General features: G+C 44.1%; 2 protein-coding genes across 4 annotated transcripts; one reads left to right on the top strand and one right to left on the bottom strand.

Annotated features, from left to right (window-relative positions):
- Positions 1-294: 294 nt before the first annotated feature.
- Positions 295-4,576, bottom strand: LOC119431859 (uncharacterized). Its single transcript, XM_037699310.2, has 3 exons — positions 4,054-4,576; positions 3,119-3,279; positions 295-310 (listed from the first exon to the last, which is right to left on the bottom strand). The coding sequence occupies exons 1-3, from the start codon at positions 4,414-4,416 to the stop codon at positions 295-297; spliced, it is 540 nt and encodes a 179-aa protein (XP_037555238.1). The 5' UTR covers positions 4,417-4,576.
- A 144-nt stretch (positions 4,577-4,720) lies between these two features.
- On the top strand, positions 4,721-16,574 carry LOC119430948 (uncharacterized). Of its 3 annotated transcripts, none has more exons than XR_005187941.2 (6): positions 4,721-5,150; positions 6,465-6,544; positions 8,456-8,573; positions 12,744-12,838; positions 12,928-14,188; positions 16,030-16,559. XR_005187941.2 is itself a non-coding variant. In XM_037698416.2 (6 exons), exons 1-5 carry the CDS (start codon positions 4,958-4,960, stop codon positions 14,147-14,149), a joined length of 552 nt encoding a protein of 183 aa, XP_037554344.1. In that variant the 5' UTR covers positions 4,733-4,957; the 3' UTR covers positions 14,150-14,188; positions 16,030-16,574. The 3 variants fall into 3 exon arrangements, 1 of the variants encoding a protein (XP_037554344.1); XR_005187942.2 differs by having other exon boundaries at positions 4,728-5,150; positions 14,058-14,188; positions 16,030-16,572; XM_037698416.2 differs by having other exon boundaries at positions 4,733-5,150; positions 14,084-14,188; positions 16,030-16,574.
- The last annotated feature ends 6,376 nt before the right edge of the window (positions 16,575-22,950 follow it).

The raw sequence follows: 22,950 nt of genomic DNA, 5'->3' as shown, positions 1-22,950 counted from the left end.
TTAGACAAATTTGATAAGTGCCTTGAACAAACAAGATGCAGCAAAGGCGTTAAGAGAATGGACAACCGATATGCAGGCAGTTTTGTTAATAGCAGCCCTCTTTGAAGACATCTTTTGGGGATGCAATTTTTAGGACACACTATGCTGACTCCCAAATACTTTCACATCCCCCCCCCACCGCCCCCCCCCAAAAAGGTGTTTCACTTCCTGTTTACGACTTGCTTCAGACTTCTGATTTCTCTTCCTCATTATTTCAAATAATAGCATTTGTTGAAGCCTGTTTATTTGAACTGCTTAAAGGAGTTTGTTCCTGCAAGGCACACACTAGAGTTTTATAAAGGGTAAACAGGTTTAGCACACCTATATATGGACAAAAAGTGTGCATGCATGAATTGTAGTAACTCTCTGAAACACAGGCACCTTAGGAAAAGCACACAGATGCTCCCAAAGTGTGCCTTTATTAAAATATTGCCAAAAGCCGACCATGCTAATATAAATAAACTACAGAGACACAGCCCCTTATTACGACATAATGGCTAACAGTGCCCTCTCATTGACTGTACAAATAAAAAAATGTCCATGATATACTGTACTATACCCAAAAAGTAATTACAATTTCTGGTTTTATTCTAGAGCAAGGCTGCACAACTCAAAACTTGAAAAGACCAAAACCAACTTTTCTCGGAGCCACACTGACTGCACTTTAGTGAAAAACATTGCACATCATGCTTGCAAAAGAGCACTTTATGCTTAATGTCATCACACTTGTTGCTGTCCTCACCAAATCTTATGCGACATTAATAAATGAATACAGAAAACGGCTTTTGTTTAGAGACATTAAACAGAATATCTGCTCACAGATGCAGGTGCACCCAGAGAGATGAAGTTGGGCCTGTCTCTTTTTACAAAATTTTACAAAATGGCACTGACAGTTCAGAACTACTTTTGGTGCGTGCATGACTATGTGTTCAGAAGGATTTAACACTCACACAGTGGTTGGTAGCATGTATCGTTGCCTAGCAACAAAAGTCTGCTCATGGGGTTTAGGTTGCCACATGTTGGGCAGCTGTGTTCTATAACAAAACATATATATACCATATAACATTTTGGTTCAGCTTTTCCAAGCATTTGTGACATCCCACTACAAACTCACACAGATTCTAGAACCAAGTTTTCATGCATCGAACACAAGTAAAGAGACTGTTTGTCATTTAAGACAATGCACTTCTTGAGGCTTCTTGCGCTTACGATGCAATGTTCCACAGAAGGAACCACTTCCACAAAATGCAAAAATTTGGCTTCAGAAAGATTTGTTAACAATTCTGACTGCACTCTCAACACCTCCACACACACTTGTGCCTCATAGCTACTTGCAGCTGTTGAGCTGTTATGTTCCACAAAAATTTCAATGATGCGTCCAAAAATATTGTTAGCATGTGCATAAGAGTTATTTCTTTTGGACTTATCAAGACGGGCTGTGCAGAACGTAAATGGCCCGACCATCATTTTCTGGAATTCTTTCCTGTCCTCCTTCTCAACACCTTTGCCTATCAGCAGTACAGACCCCACATGGCAAACATTTTTCCGTAGGGAGTAGCCCTTCATTAGAGTCTTAAAAGAAGACCCTAAAGTGCGATGGATATTCTGCACACACCTTGACATCCAAAGCTTTACAAGAGCTTGCAAAATCCCAAACTTGTTGGCAATCTGAAATTGCGGATACCTAGTGCCATTGACATATCGTCCAAGAGTACCATTCATTGATTCAAATGGAAAAAGGGAGTATCCCCACAAAGGACCCCAGTTTATGGCACTGTCGACAATATGCACAAGGAGGTGAGAATTATATGTCATGTACTCGACACCGTATAATTCTTCATACTCAAGAAGAAATTTCTTTATCTCTCCCTTAATTGTGGCAAGCTGCTGAACGCAGATGCAAGGACCAAGAAGGTAATGCATAATCTCCACAAACTTCAACCAATGGTTATACTGCCTCTTAGGAATGCGGCCTTTTAATACGACTGGGGAATAAAACAGCAGCCAATTCCTCCAATCGGCAGCCTTCCATTCCTTTATGTCCTTTAAGGACCTTGGCAGCCGCGAGAGCTCCCACGTGGGGGTGAGGCTCAAAAGACATTCGTCCGCCTCAGCAAGATGTTTACGCAGGTGAAATCGTCGGCACTGGCTGGACTTCAGCCACATAAACATCGTTGCCCGTACAAAACCCGAACAAACGGCATGCATGTAATCTACAACGAAGCCCTCACCAAATGGAAAAAATGAAAGAAGTGTCAGCACACTTGCACCTTTGATTCCACAACTGGGTGCCTGCATGGCCTTGGCCTTTCGAGCGTGGTACAGAAAGGACTCATGTGTTCTGAGCTTGTTTGCAGATGCACTTGGAGGGTACACACGACAAAACCCATTTCCTTTCGGAACAACTTGCCCAGAGTCCTCGCACCATGCACAACCATAAGCTCCATTAAACTGCGTCATGCAAGTCAGTTCGCATCTGGCAACGGTGTCTACTGCACAAGGACCAGGAAATGCTTTTGACGTGTGCGACACACCACTGCTGTCCCTCCAAACAACTCCAGTGGATGACAGCTCATTCATCGTTTTTACAAATGGGGTCAAAAAACAGTTCATTGATGGTTTACCTGTGCCGAACCACAGCCCAGCTAACAAAAGATTTTGCACACGTTGTTTGTAAGGCAGTTCATTAACCATCAAAAGAAGTGGCCACATGCTCGCATTGGAGCTTTCAAAGAGGGGCACACCATCAGTATTAAACGTTAAGGTAATGTCATTCGCAGTCACGGGCAACTTGTTGTATTGAAAGCTTTCCGTGATGTCACATACATCAAAGGAAGTGCCTGTACTATTGCGTTGGAGCTTTCCAGACTCCAGCACATCTTGAATTTGGCCTTTGAGGTCCATCACCAGAAAAAATGATGAGCTTTTCAATAAGCTGCCACTCTCATGGTTTATATTGCAGTGACTGCAGACCACATCATTTCCTGGTAATTCACCAATATACCCAGAGCACGTACTACAGTAGAAATGCTTAGCATACTGCTTTTCAGCACCAGCAAAGTGTCGAAGAAAGGTATACTTTGATGTCGGGTATTTGACACCTTCTGGCAAGTGAGCACTAAGAAGCTGCAGTAGGCTCTCGGTGGCTTCTTTTGAGCAGCCATGGCGCAAGCTGTGGGCCATGACCATTAGGAGGCTTTCGGCTTTCGTAAGCTTGGATCCCGGAAACAGGTTTTCATCCTAAGCAAAGAGAAATGGTAGTAAGCAATGGTTAAGTGTTAAGTACAACAGTACAAGTATACATTTCTAGGTAGACGCACCCTTTGTTATCAACACAATAAATTAGAAGATGCTGTCATCACAAGGGCTTCATGTGTCATTTTGTGGTACAGGCTTGATGTTGGCCAACCTGACTTCACTGGTAACCATCTTTACTGCATCATCTTAAGCTACCCCCCCCCCCCTTTACACTGCAAACCTGCCTCGAACTAATGCAGACGTTAACTCTGCATGGTGAGCACCAGACATCCACCACAGAAACCACTTTAAAAAAGTCATGCTACCTGCAGCACAGTGAGTAAGTGCTTTCATGCCATAAAATGCACGCTGCAATGCACTTTTGGAGCACTGTTAAGTTTCGACACATGTTCAAAGAATATTGTCTCAGCTCCCATTTACCAGCACCAGTTTTGTCGCGCAGTATATCGACAAAACAGCGTTTACATGAGCAAACTCAATTTAACAGCGTGGTTTTGTCATTAATGGAGAAAAATAACTGCTGCAAGCAATGATCGCATCGGTACGCTCTCTACTTCATTATTCTTTAACAGAAAACACTAACGCCAATAGTAGTCTTCACACTTCCATCACAATATTTTCACTATATCATAACTAGGGCACCAAGCTTCTGCAGCTACAGGAGATAATGAGCGGCAGGTGTTACGTCGGCTCAAAACAAGATGTTACAGCCACAAAATAATATTTGGAAACGACGCTTGACACCACAACGCTTACCAACTCATCCTTCCAGCCTCTCGGAAAATGCTGCTCGCCGTGGTCAGGATATACATCAGCGTCGCCTTCCGATTCGCTGTCCTCGGAGGACGAGGTCGACGAGGCTTCACTCGTGGTTTCCAAAATATGGCTGTCTTCAGTTGCACTAGCAGTTGAAGGGAACGGTGCTATGTGGCCTGTGTCAGCGTCTGCTTCGCTTTCACGCGAACTTTCTTCACTGGCATCTGCAGAACCTCGTTCCTTGTCCAACGCGGTAGACGAAGCGCCAACTGATGAACGTTTTCTGAACCTGTATTTTGAGCGTATCGGAACGTCGATGGACGGGTCCCATAAGTACTTTCCAAATTGCCTTTTGGGCGGCATCGGCCGCGAGTGACGCAGGCACAGAGCCGACGGGAGCTTGCACGATTATCTCACGACAAAATACAGCGCTCACCACAGAGTACTACAGTGAACGGCGAATGCGGAGCAGTACAATAGCAGAAGAGACCACAACTTAAATTTCGCACGTGCACACGCTGATACCAGCTGTTATGCCTCCTGGCTAGGCTAGGCTAGACCAATGCGTTGCCAGCCGGCCAGCTGCCTCGACACTAACGACTCAACACTGAAAAGTTAGATCAACGTACGCACAAGTTAAGTGTAGAAAAACGCATTTCAAAGTATTAAATATTCATGTGCCACTGACAGGGCTGCAAATATTTATTAAAGCTTTGTTTCAGGATTTTGTCTTGTTGTTTTTTTTTTGTCGTTTTAGACCAAACTTAGCCACATCTAAAAAGTGAGCAGGCAACATTGACACCAACTCTCTTTTTGCGTTTTTTTGTCGCCATTTTGTTAATATTTAGCTCTTCGCACCCTTACCTCCTTGCTAGAAGCACGTGTGCTTGTTTTGCAATCCACGATGTCGCACATTCTTGTGAAATGGGTGGAGGACGAAAAGTGGGACGTATATCCCGTCAGTGCCCTGGCCGACGCGGATGTGGCCTTCCGCTTAATATCCCAGCAGGGATGCATCAAACAACTGCGCAGAACGGTTCACCGCGTGAGCTGGAAGGAAGGAGCGCCACCGGCCTTGGCAGAACTTCTTGCCTTCGGTGAGTACATCTCGTGTTTTTTGACAGCTGTCCCAACTAAAGGCCTGTTCGATTCACTCAGGGCGCACACAACCAAATTTTGTGCTTTGCCCAGGATGTCAGTGTAGCGTGTTGCAGGTATCATCAGTCGATCACTAATACGGGTGTCACGCGGCTCATTTTGATCGCGATCAAGCCCGATTCGGATCGAATTTCTCGATAGCGATTGGTTCATTTGCGCAAGCTGCGCGAGGCAGCCAATCGCGATCAAGAAATCCGATCCGGATCGCTCCCGATCGCGATCAGAAGTGTACGCGCGACACCGGTACAAGATGTGGAAAAAAGCATGTCATAGAGAAAATGATCGACGCGACCAGTGTCTGTGCTAGAAGTTGATATTTTTCAGCTGTGCCTGAGCAGCACAACGTAACACAGCATAGCCATGAATGGCATCCTTTCATCAAGTTCATTTGTACTCTCTCAATGGGGATTTAATCACCGATGTGTTAATCAGACAGTTGCTGCTTATGGTAAGAACACGCAAATCGCGTGTTACCGTGTAGATTCCTTCGCTCACGAAAAAAAACAAAATCTACAAAAGTTAGTCTAAAAAATAATGAAAAAAAAAGTAGCTCTTCGCGACATGTCCGGCCTTTTTCCCGCTGCAGAACACCGAAAACAAAAATTAGTGTGCCGCTATATTTGGCCTAGAGAACACCTTTTAAGTGGCAGCTTACAAGAAACAAGAAACTTTTTTCAAAGTCAGTTTTATTTAAATATATCCGCATAACTGCCTTCTCATGACATTGATTCTGATTGCCTCGCTAGGCTGCTTTGCAACTTTATGAACGTAAAACTTTTAGCTCAGCTGGTGGGTAATCCATCGTAGTAACAGCTCCCAAGCACACAAAACACTCACATACATGCACCCACCCACATAACACGAAACAAGGGTGTTTAATTGTATGTAAATAAAGGGGTTGCACCCTCTTATATCACACATGTGCTTCTGTGATCAGGGGGTCCTTTTTTTGGTGTTTGTGTGTGAGTGCCTGCATATATGTATGTTTTCTGTGCTTGGGAGCTGTTACCAAAACTTTTTGAATAAACCATGAAAAGTGTGGCTCAATAATTTTCTTTTTTTCAATAGCTCATTCGATAACATGGAAATAGTATTGTCAGCACAGGGGTGTCTAGCAGCAAGCACCTGGTGGCATTATTGCTGAAAGGTCCTTATTATTCTTTTTATCTTGATGGCATTTGGTTGGGCAGCTAATATGTGTGCGGATTTATGAAATACTCCATAAATAACAGCATCTACCATTTATTTAACAGGAAATCCACAGCAACTCGAAAAAAAGAGAGCCCGTCTCGTGTCGGAGGCTGCTGCGCAATCTGATCTGCCAACAGAAAACGTGAGTATACCATCTGGTTAAGTTTCATTGACCATCTTGTATGAATCTGAACAACAAGGTGAAAATGGCGGATCTGTCGCCTATACCTTGATTGAACGCAGATAATATCAAGGGTGTGGTTGGGCAAACCATTGCATGCGAAAAGTGCTTGTGCGCACAAACTTAAAAAATAATAGACATCTATTTTTCATGTGCTGAAGATGCCCTCTTGCAGCAGAGTGTGTGTCTAGACTTTCTTTGGACAGAATGACTACACAGAAAAGCAGAAGCTCTAAGCTGCAACGGTCTGAGCCTCCAGTTTCTACGAGTGCTTACAAAGCATCAGTCAAACTGCATCCGGTTAAACCAAAGGGAAGCAAATTGAGCCTTGAAAACTGGTTATCTGGATCTATAAAAAAAACGAGTATTCAGGATATATGGCTTGATTAACTGGTTAGGCAGATATTTGAACACATTTGGTATTGGGAACAGTTTCTTCAAAAACTTGTGTTGTGTCACAGTGTCGCATGCAAAGTGCAACAATTCATAATCTGTAAAATTGTATGTTTATTAGACAGCCCAAAATGTCGCTATAAATTCTTCAGTTATGCTTTACGTGTGCTTTGGCACTTAAAGGGGACTACAAGTTTGTTTTTTGAACAGTGACATCTGCATCTGAACAACCATTAAATATGTGGGGTAAAACTTTGCTAACACTCTGAAGAAGCTTGTGGGGCAGAGTCAAAATAGCTTAGAAAATTTTAAAAATCGTGAAGGATTTCTTGGATGCTTCTGGTTAACCATGGAGCCCCCGAAGTTGTCCTTAAATTTGTCAGTGACTTGCTGTAGTAATGCTGTGGAGGTCTCTGAGAACCATTGCAGCAGTGACACACTTTAATTTGTCACCATTCAGTAATGCATGCAATATCCTCAGCCCAGAATGATATTACTATGCTGTAGAGCCATATTTCTCATCCTCAGCATTACCATGCTGCTGCTACCACTCTGTAAGGTAGTCATACCTCAGGCTGCATCTTTTCTTTGCTTGGCCGTTCTTTAAATTTATTTACAGGTGGTTGGTGGTGCATTTATTGAAAAACATAATATATATGTGTTTGTGCGTGTGAAATAAATAGCAGGGATGTTGAAAGGTTTTATTACATAGCTGGCTGTTCATCACACTATGACCAAAAGAAGATGCATGTAAATTTACGATGCTAACCCTTATTTATGACTGTTTGCAAATAAGCTTATTACGTAACAAGGTTGGTACTTAACCATGCTTATTTAGTCTAAACAAGCGTGGGATGGTTTCTGTAGCAATTCCTTTTCCCACTGACAATGCCTTTTAGTGTTTTTTGTCGTGAGTGGCCAAGCGATGCTGTGCCTTGGGCAGAGAATTGAAAGGAGCCATTCAGGAATGCGAAAACCATTTAGAGGCATTGATATCGGGAAAAGGCATCGCTAAAAAATACTGGCGATGTTCGGTGCTTTTTCCTATTATTGCCATAAGCTAATAATTTGTTTATAAAATTGAATCGAAAATGCAGAGGACCTGATGCAGTATGAGCAAGTGACCATTGGTTGTCGTTGAAACCTAGTTAAAGGTCTTTGGGGGGAAAAAAACGGGACATCCGAATATTCAGATATTATTTGTCAACCAACCAGGCAGCGTAACCCATCAATAACTTGTGCATCAAACAACTGAATAACCGGTATTACCATTCGCTTGATTTGATGGTGCCACAGCAGTGTCAACTACCATTGGCAAAATTGAATTATGTGGTGTTTGTAAAAAAGCTACATGTTGATAACTTCATCGAAAGTCTGTGAAAATGGACTGCCCGCAGATATTTTTTGTGTGAATGCTGCTGGCACACCTAAATCAATTCATTGTGTTTTTAGAATATAAACACATTTTCTTAATTTCAGATCAACTCATGCAGCACCTGTGCTGCTCAGGTAAAGCAGCTTGTCGAAGAGAATGAGGCTCTCAGAGCTGAAGTAGAGAGGATGAAGCGGACGGCAGAGGAGCGCGATCACGTTGCTGGTAAATTCCTTTCAACATATGCTGTCACAACATTATAGCGTCTTCTCGTGCCAAATGTCACAACCTTGGTGCTTGATCACTTGCCAGTGCTCTTAAAGAAGTTGGAGACTTTTCAACATAAGAAATACATTCATGTCAGGAAACATTTTTCCAGGAAAAGGATGTTACTTCCGTTCGTACCATGTGAACTTTGTAATAAGGTGCCAAACTATGTGTTATAAAAGGCACTGGCAAAAACACTGTTTCTTTGTTATGAGAACAGAACAAAATTTTGCAGATAAGAGAAGCCTTACGCAAAAATGCATTCATCCATCATTCGCGATTTCTAGAATATTAGTAGGCCATAAAGTAAAATAACTTGTAGTTAGGCATTTTTCCAGCAAGAGCTTAAAGTTTACATCAGCCAAGTGGTCAGGAGCGCTACTGCGCAATTACATTTGCTTGGATGGAATATGGCACAATAGGGCACACAGGTGAAGAATTTGAAAAAAAGAAAGAAACTGATTCAGGGGGGTCTGCTACTTTAACAATGAAGTGACCCTAGGAAAACATATGCAATAACACTGCCTCCTCTGATAGCTCATTGTTTTGTTTTTAAACTGAGGAACTTTTATTAAAAGAATTTTTGGTTAAAGGGAGAAAAATTTTTTTTTGAAGTGCTCTTAATTCTGCCGGTCTCAAAATTAACAAGATGTCTTATCATTTGAGGAAGCCTCTTGGCGACAAAGAATGCATGAACACGAGCGATCCTCTGCTAATAAATAGAGGGTAGGCTAAACTGATTCGAAGTTGATTCCTTCAGTGCTGGGGGTGGTTACGAGCCTCTTCAGCCAAGCAACACTGCTAGATTACATGTATTCACCTTCATCACGCTGTCTGCTATTGACCTTCACGTAAAAGCCCAGAAAGAAAAGACCTGCTCGGTGTCCTTACAAGGCACCAGCCAGTGCATTGACTCTGACCTGTTTGCTGCTGACTGCCTGCGCTAAATGAGTTAGAATTCCCCAGAATGCAATAATTAACAAAATTTAATCATTGCATTATGATGACCAAGTTGAGATCATAATGTGATGACTTACCACATTGAAAGCGAGCAAGATTGTTTTGACACATAACATTATAATCTCATAAATAGCAAACAAGTCGGTGTCAATGTGCTGCCTGGTGCCATGTAAGGACACTGAGCCGGCCCTTAGCAGACACCGACATGCTGGTAAATGCATGTAATCTAGCAGCTCTGCTTCACCGATGAAGCCTGTAACCACCCCAGCACTGAAGGAATCAACTTTGCATCAGTTTGCACTGCCCTCTGTTTATTGGTACAGGAACAGTCGTGTTTAATGCTACAGATTTAAATATAGCAAGAGGTGAAATGACGAGAGGAAAGAAAATGAACATACATCCACTCGCACAAAAATTTGGAAAGGGGCAGCGGAGAGCACCATGGAAATAAACAAAATGAAAATGGCAGCTTTGTGGCACGGTCAATAAACAAAATGTTATCTATCTCAGTCCCTTTGACTGCACCTCAGAGTTGGATGACATTTTGTTTATTGACATGCCGTAAGCTCCCATTTTCAAATTTATTTCATGGTGCTCTCTGCTACCCCTTTCCGATTGTTTGTGCGAGTAGCGCTGCATGTGCATTCTTTTTTTTTTCTCTCATCCTTTGACCTCTTGTTATATATTAAACCTGTTATAGCATCCTTATTTGAGTACAGGAAAGCGCAATAGATGTGACAGTGTGAGGCGAGACGCTTCATTGGAAAATTTTGCTGCAGCAGCATAATGCGCGCATTGCACCCAAGGCACCCCGAAACCAGCAACGGAGCAGGCGCAAAAACAAGGATATACGACAATAATATCGAACCACATGTGCACGATCTCTTCATGAAACATGATAATTGGGAAGAATGTGTACCTCGTCAATTGCGCACTAGAGGCATAAAAAACTATACAGAAGTAAATCAACCAGCATATCTGTGCCTAGCCATAAATTGCGCTTCTTTGTTTAAAGGAGTACTGACACAAAAATTTGAAGTCGAGATAACTCGTGAGATCGATTTAGGTGGGACACACACACATCGTCTGCAAAATATCAGCGGTGAATACAGCTTAGAACATCTTTAAAATCAATTTTAAAAGTACGTGTGCGCAGCCACCCCCGAAGTGCAGCACCTCGCGATATAGACACCAAGGAAGGATTGTAAATAACCGAGAAAACGCTATGTCACGAGTTTGCACTGTCGTCGGGGCGGGGCTAGCGAGCAAGTTTCTCCCTGCTCCGATCGCCCCGGTGCTTTCTTGTTCTCCCTGGTCGAGATGCTGGCCTCGTTCGCCACTGACGGCGGCACAATAATTGGCTTATTTGTTTCTGACACGAGATAGCTTTTAGAGTTAAGTGATCTCGAAAGTGTGTATGTTGTGAAACGTTGCGTGATTTTGGCTCGCAAGCGGTCAGTGCACCTTGCTAACGTGTTTTCTCATCGCTACCAACGCCGTTGGCAAAACTAATTGTACTGTCAGTTATGAGCGTCTTAAATGTGCAGACGTTGATTGTGTTGACGAATATAGGTGATTTATTACGAGCTGCGGACAGATCGCAAGGGCCGTCAGCCCGGGATCAGACGGCCAGCGAGCTAGGCCTACACCGTTTCCCAGCGATTGCCAGCTTGCCCGTGGCGGATCGAATCATAAGTGGCTGGCCACGTCTAATATGGTGGCGACTCCTGCCTGGAGGAAATAGTCGCCGCTGGACGACAAAAACGAGGACGGCGCGACGACGTCGCAAAGCTCGACGAACTAGCAACACGAAGCTCGCTCAGAGAGCACTCGCTTGCCTGCGAGCGCGCTGTCTTGAACACGTCGCAGTTTTGTGCGATCACGTGCTCACTGTGTTTACAATCCCTCTTCTCCCATCTCGTTGCTCTCTGAAACCGAAACTTGGACTGGTCGCTGCACAGAAGATTCCAAATAATTACCTGTCGCACTCTGAAGCAAACGAGGTTTTGCACCGTGATTGCTGGGTCATTAGCTACTTATTACAGCAGAAAAAACAAGAATGAAAATTTTTGTGTCAGTACTCCTTTAAATGTGCCACCGAAGTCACGCTAACGCACATATAAGATCCATAATTCTCTATTAAGAGCGCTTCCAAAAGCTTGCACTCTAGTTTTTCTACAGTTTACAACTCCTGCATTCTTCAATTGCAAATAGTAACTACACTTTTGGAGCGTAGAGCAAGATTCGACCCTCCTCCTTATTTCAAAACACTGGCTCTGGTTCCAGCACTGGCCAGCCTGTCCCAACTAAGCATGCCCGCAGCCTTCAGGAATTCTGTACGCAACAGAAGTATACTTTTGTTGTGCTATAGCGCATGCGACATACTGATACTCGTGTTTCTTCATGCAGTATTTCCTTACTTGACTGCCCATGTCGCGTTTGCATGGTAGCGCCAACTTGCATGGCACAGAAAACAAAATCCACCCCATTCTTCCCTGCGACTTTCCTAAGTCGTGCAAGATGTTATGCACATATGGCACAACCTCAAACAAATGCCTCATCTGCGGGATACCTAAAACGTCTACTGCAGGCTCTTTGCACAGCTGATTAAGCAGTGTTTTTGCGACAGCTTAAAGGAGCAGAAGCTAGAACTCGGCTTGCTACAACATTTCTGCTTGGTGACCGCAGCTTTCCGTTATCCTGTGTAGGCAGGACTTCACAAGAGCCGACCTGAAACATGATTTTGCGATTCGCCTCTTAATCAGTTGCGAATGTGAGGAATTGAAGGGTAGAATGGCTTTCTTGGATCTTGGCATGTAGTCCAGCAGATGGCACTTTCATTAAAAAATTATGCAAAGCTCTAAGAACTGAATGGAATGGGCCTGCTAGAGCACAGATGTGAACTTAGCAAGGAAGAACACTTGCTAAAAACTTCTACGACTTACATAGCCACTAACAAGAAGTGTATCGGTGCGTCTCAATTTAAAATGACTGAAAAATGGTCTTGGTGCCCAAACACCTTCACTGCACCTAGGTCGGCTGCATCGAGCTTATGTGGGTGCAGTTTGACTGTGGTGAAATCCAAAAGCCCCTGTCTATTGTGATTTAGGTGTGCACTAAAGAACCTTACACGATTAGTTTCATAACTGATTTATTTTGCATTTCCAGAGGCAGCCAAATTAGTGAAAAGGCTGCGAAAGGCCCTGGGTAACGTCGAAACCAAAACACAACAAGCAGCTGAACCTGTTGTTGCTTGCCCAAAGGTAGATATATCTATCCTATCCGCCGTCTTAGCTAGTGTCATAAATGCATGAAATGATACTGAAATGATTTTTTTGCACTATCCTTTAAGTTCTCTGCAAGCTCCAAGTCTGGCGACTGTTCCAACATCCACATTCTTTGGTATTTATGTGTGTGTAGCTCTAGGAGTGTTAGCGAGTGCCACTCAGGCCAATGGTAACACGTAGTATGTGAACTTTATGAGTAGGCAGCTGGCCAATAAACTGTCGTATGTTATTTTAAGGTATCAAACCTGCGTGATTCAAGACCCTTGCTATGAAATGAAGGAGAAAGGGAACTGAAGGCCCACTTTTGTGAAACACATTGATGTGCAACCAACAGATATGCCAAGTATAGCATAGGGGAAGTTATTGTTTTTCTTTAAGTGTAGAAATGATAAAGGAAAATGAAAGTGGACGAAAAAAGATACCGACGATTACAGTACTCCCTAATGTGAAATATGAGCGCAGCCCTATACGTGTTTTCATTTCGCGATATTTTCAGGCAAAGAATGTAGTAGAGTCGGCAATTGTCGTATATCTGATCTGCGGGTCAAACACGTCGGCTTTTATACATGACTCGTCGAAGGTTCCAGTGCAATCGGTGGTGCCGCTTGGCTTCCAGAAAGTGCTACACAATCAGAAACAATTGCTAACCATGACAATCGAAACAAGACCAAAAAAGCGCAAGCGATGGGCTGATGTGAGCAGACGATAGTACAAATCTAGCCGTTCGGCTGAGACCAGACACAAGGACGCATGGAGTGGACGGGCGGGTCCACATGAAACCAGTTTCCTGCACGCACGTCACTGAAGGAGCCGCTCTCATCGGTCTGCGCCGTTCACGGCTCACGCCTTTCATCTTTTGCTGTTTTGCTCATTCAATTGGTTACGCCGCCGCTGATGTTCACTGCAGTAACCAGGCTATTAAGAGCTGCGCTCTAAAAACTTGTCGCTGTAAGTCATGTCAGTAACTGCTGCAGGTTACCGCATCGTTTCAGTACTTCAAACTGCTATTTGTTCCTAGATATGAAGCTGCCAGCAAATTCTCAATCTCTTGCTTACAGAAGTTTATGCGCTAACTGCCAAATGATTTTTTTTTTATGCTCCCAGGTCGACATAGGGGGGGGGGCGTCACTGTGGAGAAAGGCACGCTCGAAAAACTGAGCCGTGCCTGTGAGAGTGGCCCTGGCAAATTTGCCAGGGCTCTTTTGCGAATTGTTTTTACAGAGGATGAGCTGCGAGGAAGGACACTGCTGGGTGGCAGGAGTAATTTACACATTGACCAGCCACTGAAGGAGGCCTTGGACCCTGTTCGTGTTCAAGCTGTGATTGGTATGTATGTTGATCTTATTGTGGGTGCAACTGCAAATTGCTGTCTTGAATGGCTATTTTAAAAATTGGCAGCTCCTCATGCTGTATTTTGTAAGAGATATGCAAAAGCATAGCAGGGCAGCCCTCTTGGTGTCTATATGTGACTGATTTGTTTTTTTTTGCAGTTTGGCTTACTTATTGTCTTTGTTCTATCTACTCATATGGTTCATTCCTTACATTTATATGAGCAGTTATTGTATGTAACACATGCCAGCTGATGTAGTGCTACATAAGTCATGTCCCAGTGCACGCAAACACATCTTTTGAAGCATTTGCACTCTTTCATTTATTGTAGTATACGGCTGCTAAACCCTCGGCACTTGTAGTTTAGCTATTTCACTGCATTGACATGAAAGGGTGTTCAGCCATGGCAGCGCATGCACGAAGAGTGCACAGCCACTCGTCCACAGTCTTTGCACACACCTAGTGTTGGAATTCGTGTAATATCACGTTTTTGGAAACGCATTGAATGAAGAGGCCATAGCATTCGCTCCCCTTTGTTTGCAGTGTTGTGACGGCGAGTGGTTGCAGTCATCGAGTGAGATTTGTTCATGTTTGCCTGTGTGAGCATGCATGGCATGATGATTGCTAGTTTAATTAGTAAGCGAATGTTTACTGCAATTTATACATCCGCTAAAACTACAAACCATATTTCCTTAGGATTGTTTAAGCACATGCGAGTGGACGCACACAAATGCTAGCTTCAACCAATGCTTTATTAGCAACGAGCGCACAATTTTATATGCATGCAAAACATGCTTGCGTGCACGGTAAAGGGCCTTGTGCACTCTAGATCACGTTCAAAAAATGCAATTCTTTTCTTGACAAAGCAATTCAAAGCAAGCTCGTACACTTCTCACTTAGGCTTACTATTTCTGCTGTTTTATCATACAATCTTAAGGGTAGCTCACTAACAAGGCTTGTCAACCTTCGTGTAATTGTGCGACACTTTGCTGTCACTATCCCTGCTTCCCCTTTCCTGGGAAACTGCCACTTTTTGTCACTGAAGTTTGTGTATACCAATTGCCCGATAATTTGATCATTTTTACTCCCTTATCCGGGTAAGAAAATTCTGTCTGTGACAATTAAATGCATAAACGGTCAAATTTACATTCCACTAAATTTCTATATAGTGAAGTGCCGATTTTACTGACTTTGCTATAACGAGGGTTAACTGTACCGTAAGTGAATTATATAAAATTTCGCTGAGTAGTTACTATCCCATCAACCTGTGTTTCCGGTGCAGCAAGGAGTTTGGCGTCAATACTGAGATGTTTACCTTCTTTCTGTCTCCACTCTTAACAACATTATGTTGCACACCTGATAACTGCAGACTCTGGCTCAAAGCATAGCTGAATGACTGTGTGATAGGGCAATTTGAAGGCACTGTGCAAAGTTGAATTGCAGATACCTCAAAGCATGAAAGCTGCCTAGTGTATGCGCAGCCACTGAATGTTTTCTCAGGACTTAATTTCTTTTTACAACTTACCGCTGTATTCAAGAACGCAATTTCAGTTAAACCCCATGTCTGGCTTGATCTGAGTGACGCCTGGCGTGAACGTGCCCAGGGCACTCACGACTTTTCCTCCGGTGCGTTCACGACAGGCGTCACTTAAGTCAAGCATGTGCTTCAGCTAAGTTGGGTTCTTTAATACGGACCTTACAGTAGCAGTGTAGCCTGCGTTTAAGCATATATATATAGCAAGTTCTTCTTTTATTAGACATAGTGCTTGTCACAAACAAGAATAGGTTTGCAAATTCTGATGCTTTAATGCTAGTCTAATGCTGTGTTTCTTTTTCAGACTACACATGCTCCAAGTTTCCTTCGGCCAGCATCTCCTACATAAAGAACAGCCTGTCCTCAATGCTCGCAAGGGAGTTGAAAGAATAATTGACAAATAAACTGCAGAGCCATTGTATGTACCAAAAGAACCCCGATTCATGTGCTTTTTCTTAATCACAAAGTTAGACGTTTCTTTTTGCATAACATTACAGGGAAAGAGGCCTTGTAATGGAAAGCCAAGAAATGCACCTTGAAGATGTCAGTGGAGAATATCAAGATTCATTGATTTCATGTTGCATTCCACTTTACATTTCATGGAAGTACCATAGTTCATCTATGGAAATTTCATAGAAGTACAATTGTTCATCCATGGGAATTTCGTAGAAGTACAATTGTTATTCCATAGAAATTCCATATGAAATCAACGCAATAACTCGTCAATGAAATTACAATGGTTCCACGGTGGCCACTTTTCAATACTGCTCAACAAATCTACAATGAAGGGACAATAGTATTTCAACAAAAATTTTGTTGATTGAGCAACAGAACGTCAATGGAATTTCTACTAGAATACAACAAGAATTTTCATAAGGGCTCATTGCTGATGTGACTTTATTGAGCAGAGTGGCTTATCACAGCATATATATACTAGAAGTTCTGCGAATCTTTATTAAGCATTCAAAATAATGAGTATTATAAGCATTTTACTGTCCATCACCGAATTTTAGCATTTTCTGGCTTCGACAGCCGTGATTTTTCAATTCGAAGGTTGGCAGGTCGGCATGCGTCTGAAACCGGGAGTGGCAATTTCTTGACTGTGGTTTAAAAACAGAACGGCAAATCGTTTATTGCAAATTACATACAATCTTTAGAAGCAAAATTGACAACTGGGTTACAACGTCGCAAATGCGATGCGGTAAATTAATCGCGAAGCACGTAAAACGTCCGCACCGGCTTCGGATGCATCCAGGAACGCGGGCCATTAGACTGAAGCCGAAAAGTGCAACCGTTGATGATGATGTATGGTGTTTAATAGCGCAAGGGCCAGGTATGGCCAAAGAGTGCCAGACCAGTGTTCATGAATTGACAATGGAGCGATGAATTGTCAAAGGTAGATGTGTCGTGGCTGTAAAAGGGCCTAAAAAACAATCGCTGTAAAATGCGTAAAATAAATATCTAATAAAATTATGGGAATGGCTAATGAGGTGCGCTATGAACACGAAAGAACACATCGCAAGATAATGACGATAAACGAAAATTTATCACTGATAAATATTTTCAAAAAGCACTACTGCCTTGACAGACTGACAGACTGCACGCGCCTGGAGGAGCGTGCTATGCAAAACTACTATCACGGCGACATCCTCCCCAGAGAGGATGCGCTACGAAACTATTGGGCAAATAACATGCAATAGAACATCGCTCAGAAAACCCAGGACAGCTTTGGTGTTAAAGAGAGGTTTTTCGCCCAGAAACATAGCGGGATTGAGAGGGAGACAGTACCGGTACGCTAGAGGAAAGTGCCTTTTTCTCTCTGTTTCGGCTTCCCCGCACTCCACGAGGACGTGGAGCACGGTAAGCCTCTCTCCACATCTACCACAGGTTGGTGGATCATTTTCAGTTAAGAGGAAATTATGGGTGCCGTATGTATGTCCTATTTTCAAACGAGAGAATAGGACATTAGTTCTTCGTATTTTCGTAACGGGATGCCAGGGACCTATCTGCGGCTTAACTAACTGGAGCTCATTGTTCGTTTCTGCATCCCACAAGCGCTGCCAGTGGCTTCGAAGTTTCTTTATCAAGTAGGGCTTGAGATCTGTGGCAGGTATAGAAGCGGTAGGGTTAAGGGATCGCGATGTAGTTGATGTGGCCATTTTATCAGCCAGAACATTGCCTTCAATGCCTCTATGGCCAGGCACCCAGAACAAGATAATATGTTGTTTATACATGTATGCTTTGCACAGAGCCGAATACAGTTCAATAAGTACACGGTTTTTGTGTCTATGTAGAGTCATGACGGCTTTTACAATGCTTAGGGAGTCTGTAAATATTATTGATCGTTTGAGTTTTGATTTGCCTATACTCTTCACAGCCGATAAAACTGCATAAGCTTCAGCCGTAAAAATGCTTGTTTCCGGGTGCAGTACATCGGACTCAGAGAATGACGGTCCGACTACTGCAAAAGACACCCCTGCATGCCACTTGGAAGCGTCAGTGTAAAACTGAGTGCAGGACGAGTACTTGAACTGGATTTCTAGAAAATGCATCCGGATATGTGCCTCTGGAGCGTCTTTTGTGACCTCTACAAACGAGGTATCGCGCTCTACGAGTTGCCACTGCCACGCTGGCACTGGCTTTGCTGGGGCCATCAAAGAATTTTCAAGTAGTGGGATATCCATTTCTTCACTAATTTTCCTTACATGTAGCGAGAAGGGTTCTCTTGCTGTCGGCCGGTTATTAAAGAGCGTGGCACTGGTCATATCATTTACGGTTGAGAAGGACGGATGTTCCGTGTTCGAATTGACTTTCAGGAAATAGGTGAAGCTTAAGTATGAACCTTGCATGTCAAGCGACCACACGTCCGCCTCTACATACCGGCTTGACACAGGACTTGTCCTGAAGGCACCAGTGGTTAGGCGGAGGCCTAGATGGTCTACAGGATCCAGCACCCTTAGGGCGCTTGGCGTAGCGGAATGGTACACTATGGCACCGTAATCTAATCTTCTGAGCATGAGGCTCTTATACAAATTCAAAAGACACTTTGTATCACTACCCCAAGCGGTGTTTGACAACACCTTTAGAATGTTCATTGTTTTCATACACTTGTTTCGTACATACCGTATGTGTGCCACAAATGTAAGCTTCATATCTAGAATCACAGCAAAAAAGTTATGTTCTTTTTTTACGGCCCCACGTTGTCCCTGCAACTCAATGTCAGGATCGGGGTGCAGACCCCTCTTTCTGGAGAACAGGACGCAGGTGGTCTTTTGTGGGTTAAGGCTAAATCTATTCTCGTTTGCCCCCTTATACACATTGTTCAGACCAAGCTGAATCTGCCGCTCACAGACTGCAAGATTGCACGAGGTGAAACCTATTTGTACATCATCGACGGATGCAGAATAAAACATGTTTCTTGGGATATACAGACGCAAAGAACTCATTTTTACAATAAAGACAGTGCAACTGAGCACCCCGCTATGTGGCACTCCAGTTTCCTGCACAAATGCTCTTGATACAGCATTTCCCACACGAACACAGAATGTGTGATTAGATAAATAACTTTCTATGACATTTAACATGTTACCACGTATACCAACGTGTGAGAGGTCTATAAGTATTCCAAACCACCACGTGGTATCGTAGGCTTTTTTCCATATGTAGGAATACAGACAGAAAGAACTGTTTATGGACAAAAGCTTCACGAATTTGCGTCTCAATACGTATCAAATGGTCGGCGGTGGATCGACTCTCTCGAAACCCGCATTGGTACGGGTCAAGCAGTTTGTTGGATTCGAGGAAATGTATTAGTCGGCGGTTTATCATTTTTTCAAGCAGTTTGCAGAGACAGCTTGTTAGCGCTATAGGCCGGTAACTCGAAACAGACGATGGGTCCTTGCCCTGCTTCAGTATAGGGTCGACAATGGCCTCTTTCCAGGCAGAGGGGATCTCACCGGAGGACCATATATCATAGTATAGGGAGAGGATAGTTTTCTTTGTTTCATGGGGATGGTGTTTTAGCACTTCATAAACTATGCGGTCAGAGCCTGGGGCAGACTTGTTGCAACAACTAAGCGATGCCTACAGCTCAGCAATGCAGAATGGCTGGTTGTATGCCTCGTCTCCGGTACATTGTCTTTCTAGTTTCTGTTTTTCGATTTTACTCTTGTGTCTTTTAAATGTGTGGGAATAATGAGATGATCTGGCCACATGTTCAAAATGTGCTCCCAGGCAGTTGGATTTGTCTTCCAGATTGTCGCCTTGTGTACTTACCAACGGGAGTGAATAAGTTTGTAGCCCTTTTATCTTACATACTTGCTTCCAGACTCTGCTCTCGTCTATATATGAGTTGAAACCTGATAAAAACTTCTCCCAACTCTCTCTCATGGCCTATCGGCGCGTTCTTCTGCCCTCCGATTTTATTTTCTTAAAATGGACAAGATTCTCCGCAGTTGGGGAATCGCGTACCAAACCCCACAATTTGTTCTGTATCCTACGAGCTTTCCGACATTCGTCGTTCCACCATGGGACACGGCGTTTGCAGGTCACACCACTTATTACAGGTATAAATTCAGAAGCGGCATCGATTATGAAAGATGTAATAAACTCAACAGCAGCATCAATTCTCAGTGAAAATATGTCAGGCCAAGATATACCGCTTGTAAGACTTCGGAATTTCTCCCAATTTGCCGTATCAAACTTTCGTTTTGAAGTGGTGATTTGAATGATTATTGTGGTTTATTGGCGCAAGGGCCAGATGTGGCCAAAGAGCGCCAAGACGATGGTAATGGCTTGTTAGTGGTACGTGAATAGTTAATTATAAGGTGTGCATAAAACATTAAATGTGGCATGGCTGTAAAGGGACCTAAAAACAGTCACTGTAAAGTGCGTAAATTCTATACGTAATAAGATTCTGGCAATGACTCATGTTGTCTACTATGGGCATGATCAATGCATTGCGAAAGAATGATACGACGTTCAAAATATTACAGATGCAAGAATTGACCCGAAACACAAGTGCCTAAACAGAGCCCTTGAAACACAAGGGCCGGGAGGCATGTGCTGTTAAAAACTATCACAGCAACATCTTTTGGGGAGAGGATGCGCTACGAGCGTATTGGGCTAATAACTTGTCGCCTAACATCGTTAAAAAATGCGATGACTGCATTGGTGTTAAAAAGCGGTTCTTTACCAAGAAACATAGCGGGATGAAGAGGGACACAATAGCGATATGCTAGCGGAAAATGTTTCTTTCTTTCTCTTTCGGCTTCCCGACACTCCAGGAGGACGTGGGGAACGGTGAGCATCTCGCCACATCTACCACAGGTTGGAGAATCCATTCAACAGAGAATTGTGAGTACCATATGTGTGTCCTATTCTGAGACGACAGAATAGGACATCAGTTCGTCGTGTTTTCGTTATGGGAGGCCAGAAACCTAACTGTGGCTTAATGAAGTGGATCTTATTATTTCTTTCGGCGTCCCACAAGCGATGCCAGTGGCTTCGCAGTTTGTTTCGTAGGAAAGGCTTCAGATTAAAAATTATGGGGTTTTACGTGCCAAAACCAGTTCTGATTATGAGGCACGCCGTAGTGGGGGACTCCGGAAATTTAGACCACCTGGGGTTCTTTAACGTGCACCTAAATCTAAGTACACGGGTGTTTTCGCATTTCGCTCCCATCGAAATGCGGCCGCCGTGAAAGGCTTCAGATCTGTAGCAGGGGCAGCAGCGGGAAGACCAGTACCTTGCAAAGCCATTGATTCGGCGATTTCGTCGGCAAGCACATTACCCTTGATTCCTCTATGGCCGGGAACCCAGCATATTGACGCGTACTCTATATAGAAGTTTAAACGACGATTACAGAGTGAGCTTTAACTGACTCCGAGTAGTAGGACAGGCTAATTCGAAGACGAAGAAGATGTCTTGGTGCTGGTGATTCTCAAGCTGTTCCGCCGTCTTGTTCAACGTGTTGCCTCTTGTTCGCGTTGACTCGTGACACTGGTGGAAGTGCTGGGTACACAACCCCGCTTGATGATCCGGACTCCTGCCGGAAGCCGTTCATCCAGCCCATCTCCAATAACTCCTGTGCATCGCTTCAGTCGGCGGTTGCTAGGCCTTGCTTCCGAGCTCAACCCCCTGCAAGAACGCGCGTCAGAGCCATGTCTACCTCTGTCAATGGCGACCACCAGCCCGCCACAGGTTCCACGAGTTTCACAAGACAGCTCTACTCACAGTCCGTCCCAGGTAACTCTTCTGCAACCACTGGTTCCCGATCGCTTTCATGGTGGCGCACATGGAGACGTTGAAGACTGGCTTGACCAGTACGAACGTGTTGCCAAGGTCAATGGGTGGACTATTCAACAAAAGCTCTCCCACGTCTATTTCTCCCTTGACGGTAGTGCTCGCACGTGGTTTGAGAACCGTGAAGCCAACAGCGCCACATGGAATGATTTCCAACATCAGCTCATTGAAACATTTGCGAGTGTTGATCGACGGGACCATGCCCAGCAACTAATTGAGTTGCGCTTCTAGAAACCCAATAAAACTGTGGCAATGTTTGCCGAGGACATGACCCACCTGTGTCGTAGAGCTGACCCTCACATGCCTGAGGAAAAGAAGTTGCGCTACCTTATGCGTGGCGTAAAAGAAGAACGCTTCGCCGGACTTGTGCGCAATCCACCGAGTACAGTGGCTGATTTTATAAAGGAAGCCACTAGTATTGAACGCGCACTCCATCTAAGAGGCAGGCAGTATGATCGCTTGCCCACCAGCCCTCCTATGAACTCCGCCGCAATGACCGTTACCAGTCAGAACTCCCTCCGTGATCTAATTCGGGAGATTCTTCGCGAAGAACTTCAGAAGCTCTGGACACCAGCAGTGGGCCCACCCATGGCATCAGTCGCTGAAATCGTCCGTGATGAAGTTAGGCAAGCGTTTTCGGCAGGCGCTCCTGTTCACGAGCAGCGCGCCCTAAGTTCCACATTCTCGGCAGGTGATCCTGTTCACGAGCAGCGCCCCCTCAGTTACGCCGACGTTGTCCGACGTCAATCAGCTATGACGCCCATGCGGTCGCACCATCAGCCACCGAGGGCCACACCATGGCCATCACCAACAGAGGAACCTTTGAGACATCCGCCCGTTGTGCCGATCCCGTACTACCACCAGCCGCCGTCAGCTGCATTTTGGTCACCGCCGCAAGACGAGCCTTCGAGGCGGCCGCAAA

This window comes from Dermacentor silvarum, chromosome 10 (assembly GCF_013339745.2).
Source record: "Dermacentor silvarum isolate Dsil-2018 chromosome 10, BIME_Dsil_1.4, whole genome shotgun sequence".
In the NCBI taxonomy this organism is placed as follows: domain Eukaryota; kingdom Metazoa; phylum Arthropoda; class Arachnida; order Ixodida; family Ixodidae; genus Dermacentor; species Dermacentor silvarum.
The sequence above is the reverse complement of the archived record's forward strand: the minus strand, read 5'-3'. Positions and strand labels throughout refer to the sequence as shown.

Coding starts and splice junctions, on each gene's coding strand:
- LOC119431859 (XM_037699310.2), bottom strand. CDS start 4,416: ATGCCGCCCAAAAGGCAATTTGGAAAGTACTTATGGGACCCGTCCATC. Junction 3,280..4,053: donor GAGGCTGGAAGGATGAGTTG/GTAAGCGTTGTG, acceptor CTCTTTGCTTAG/GATGAAAACCTGTTTCCGGG.
- LOC119430948 (XM_037698416.2), top strand. CDS start 4,958: ATGTCGCACATTCTTGTGAAATGGGTGGAGGACGAAAAGTGGGACGTA. Junction 5,151..6,464: donor GGCAGAACTTCTTGCCTTCG/GTGAGTACATCT, acceptor TTTATTTAACAG/GAAATCCACAGCAACTCGAA. Junction 6,545..8,455: donor CTGATCTGCCAACAGAAAAC/GTGAGTATACCA, acceptor TCTTAATTTCAG/ATCAACTCATGCAGCACCTG.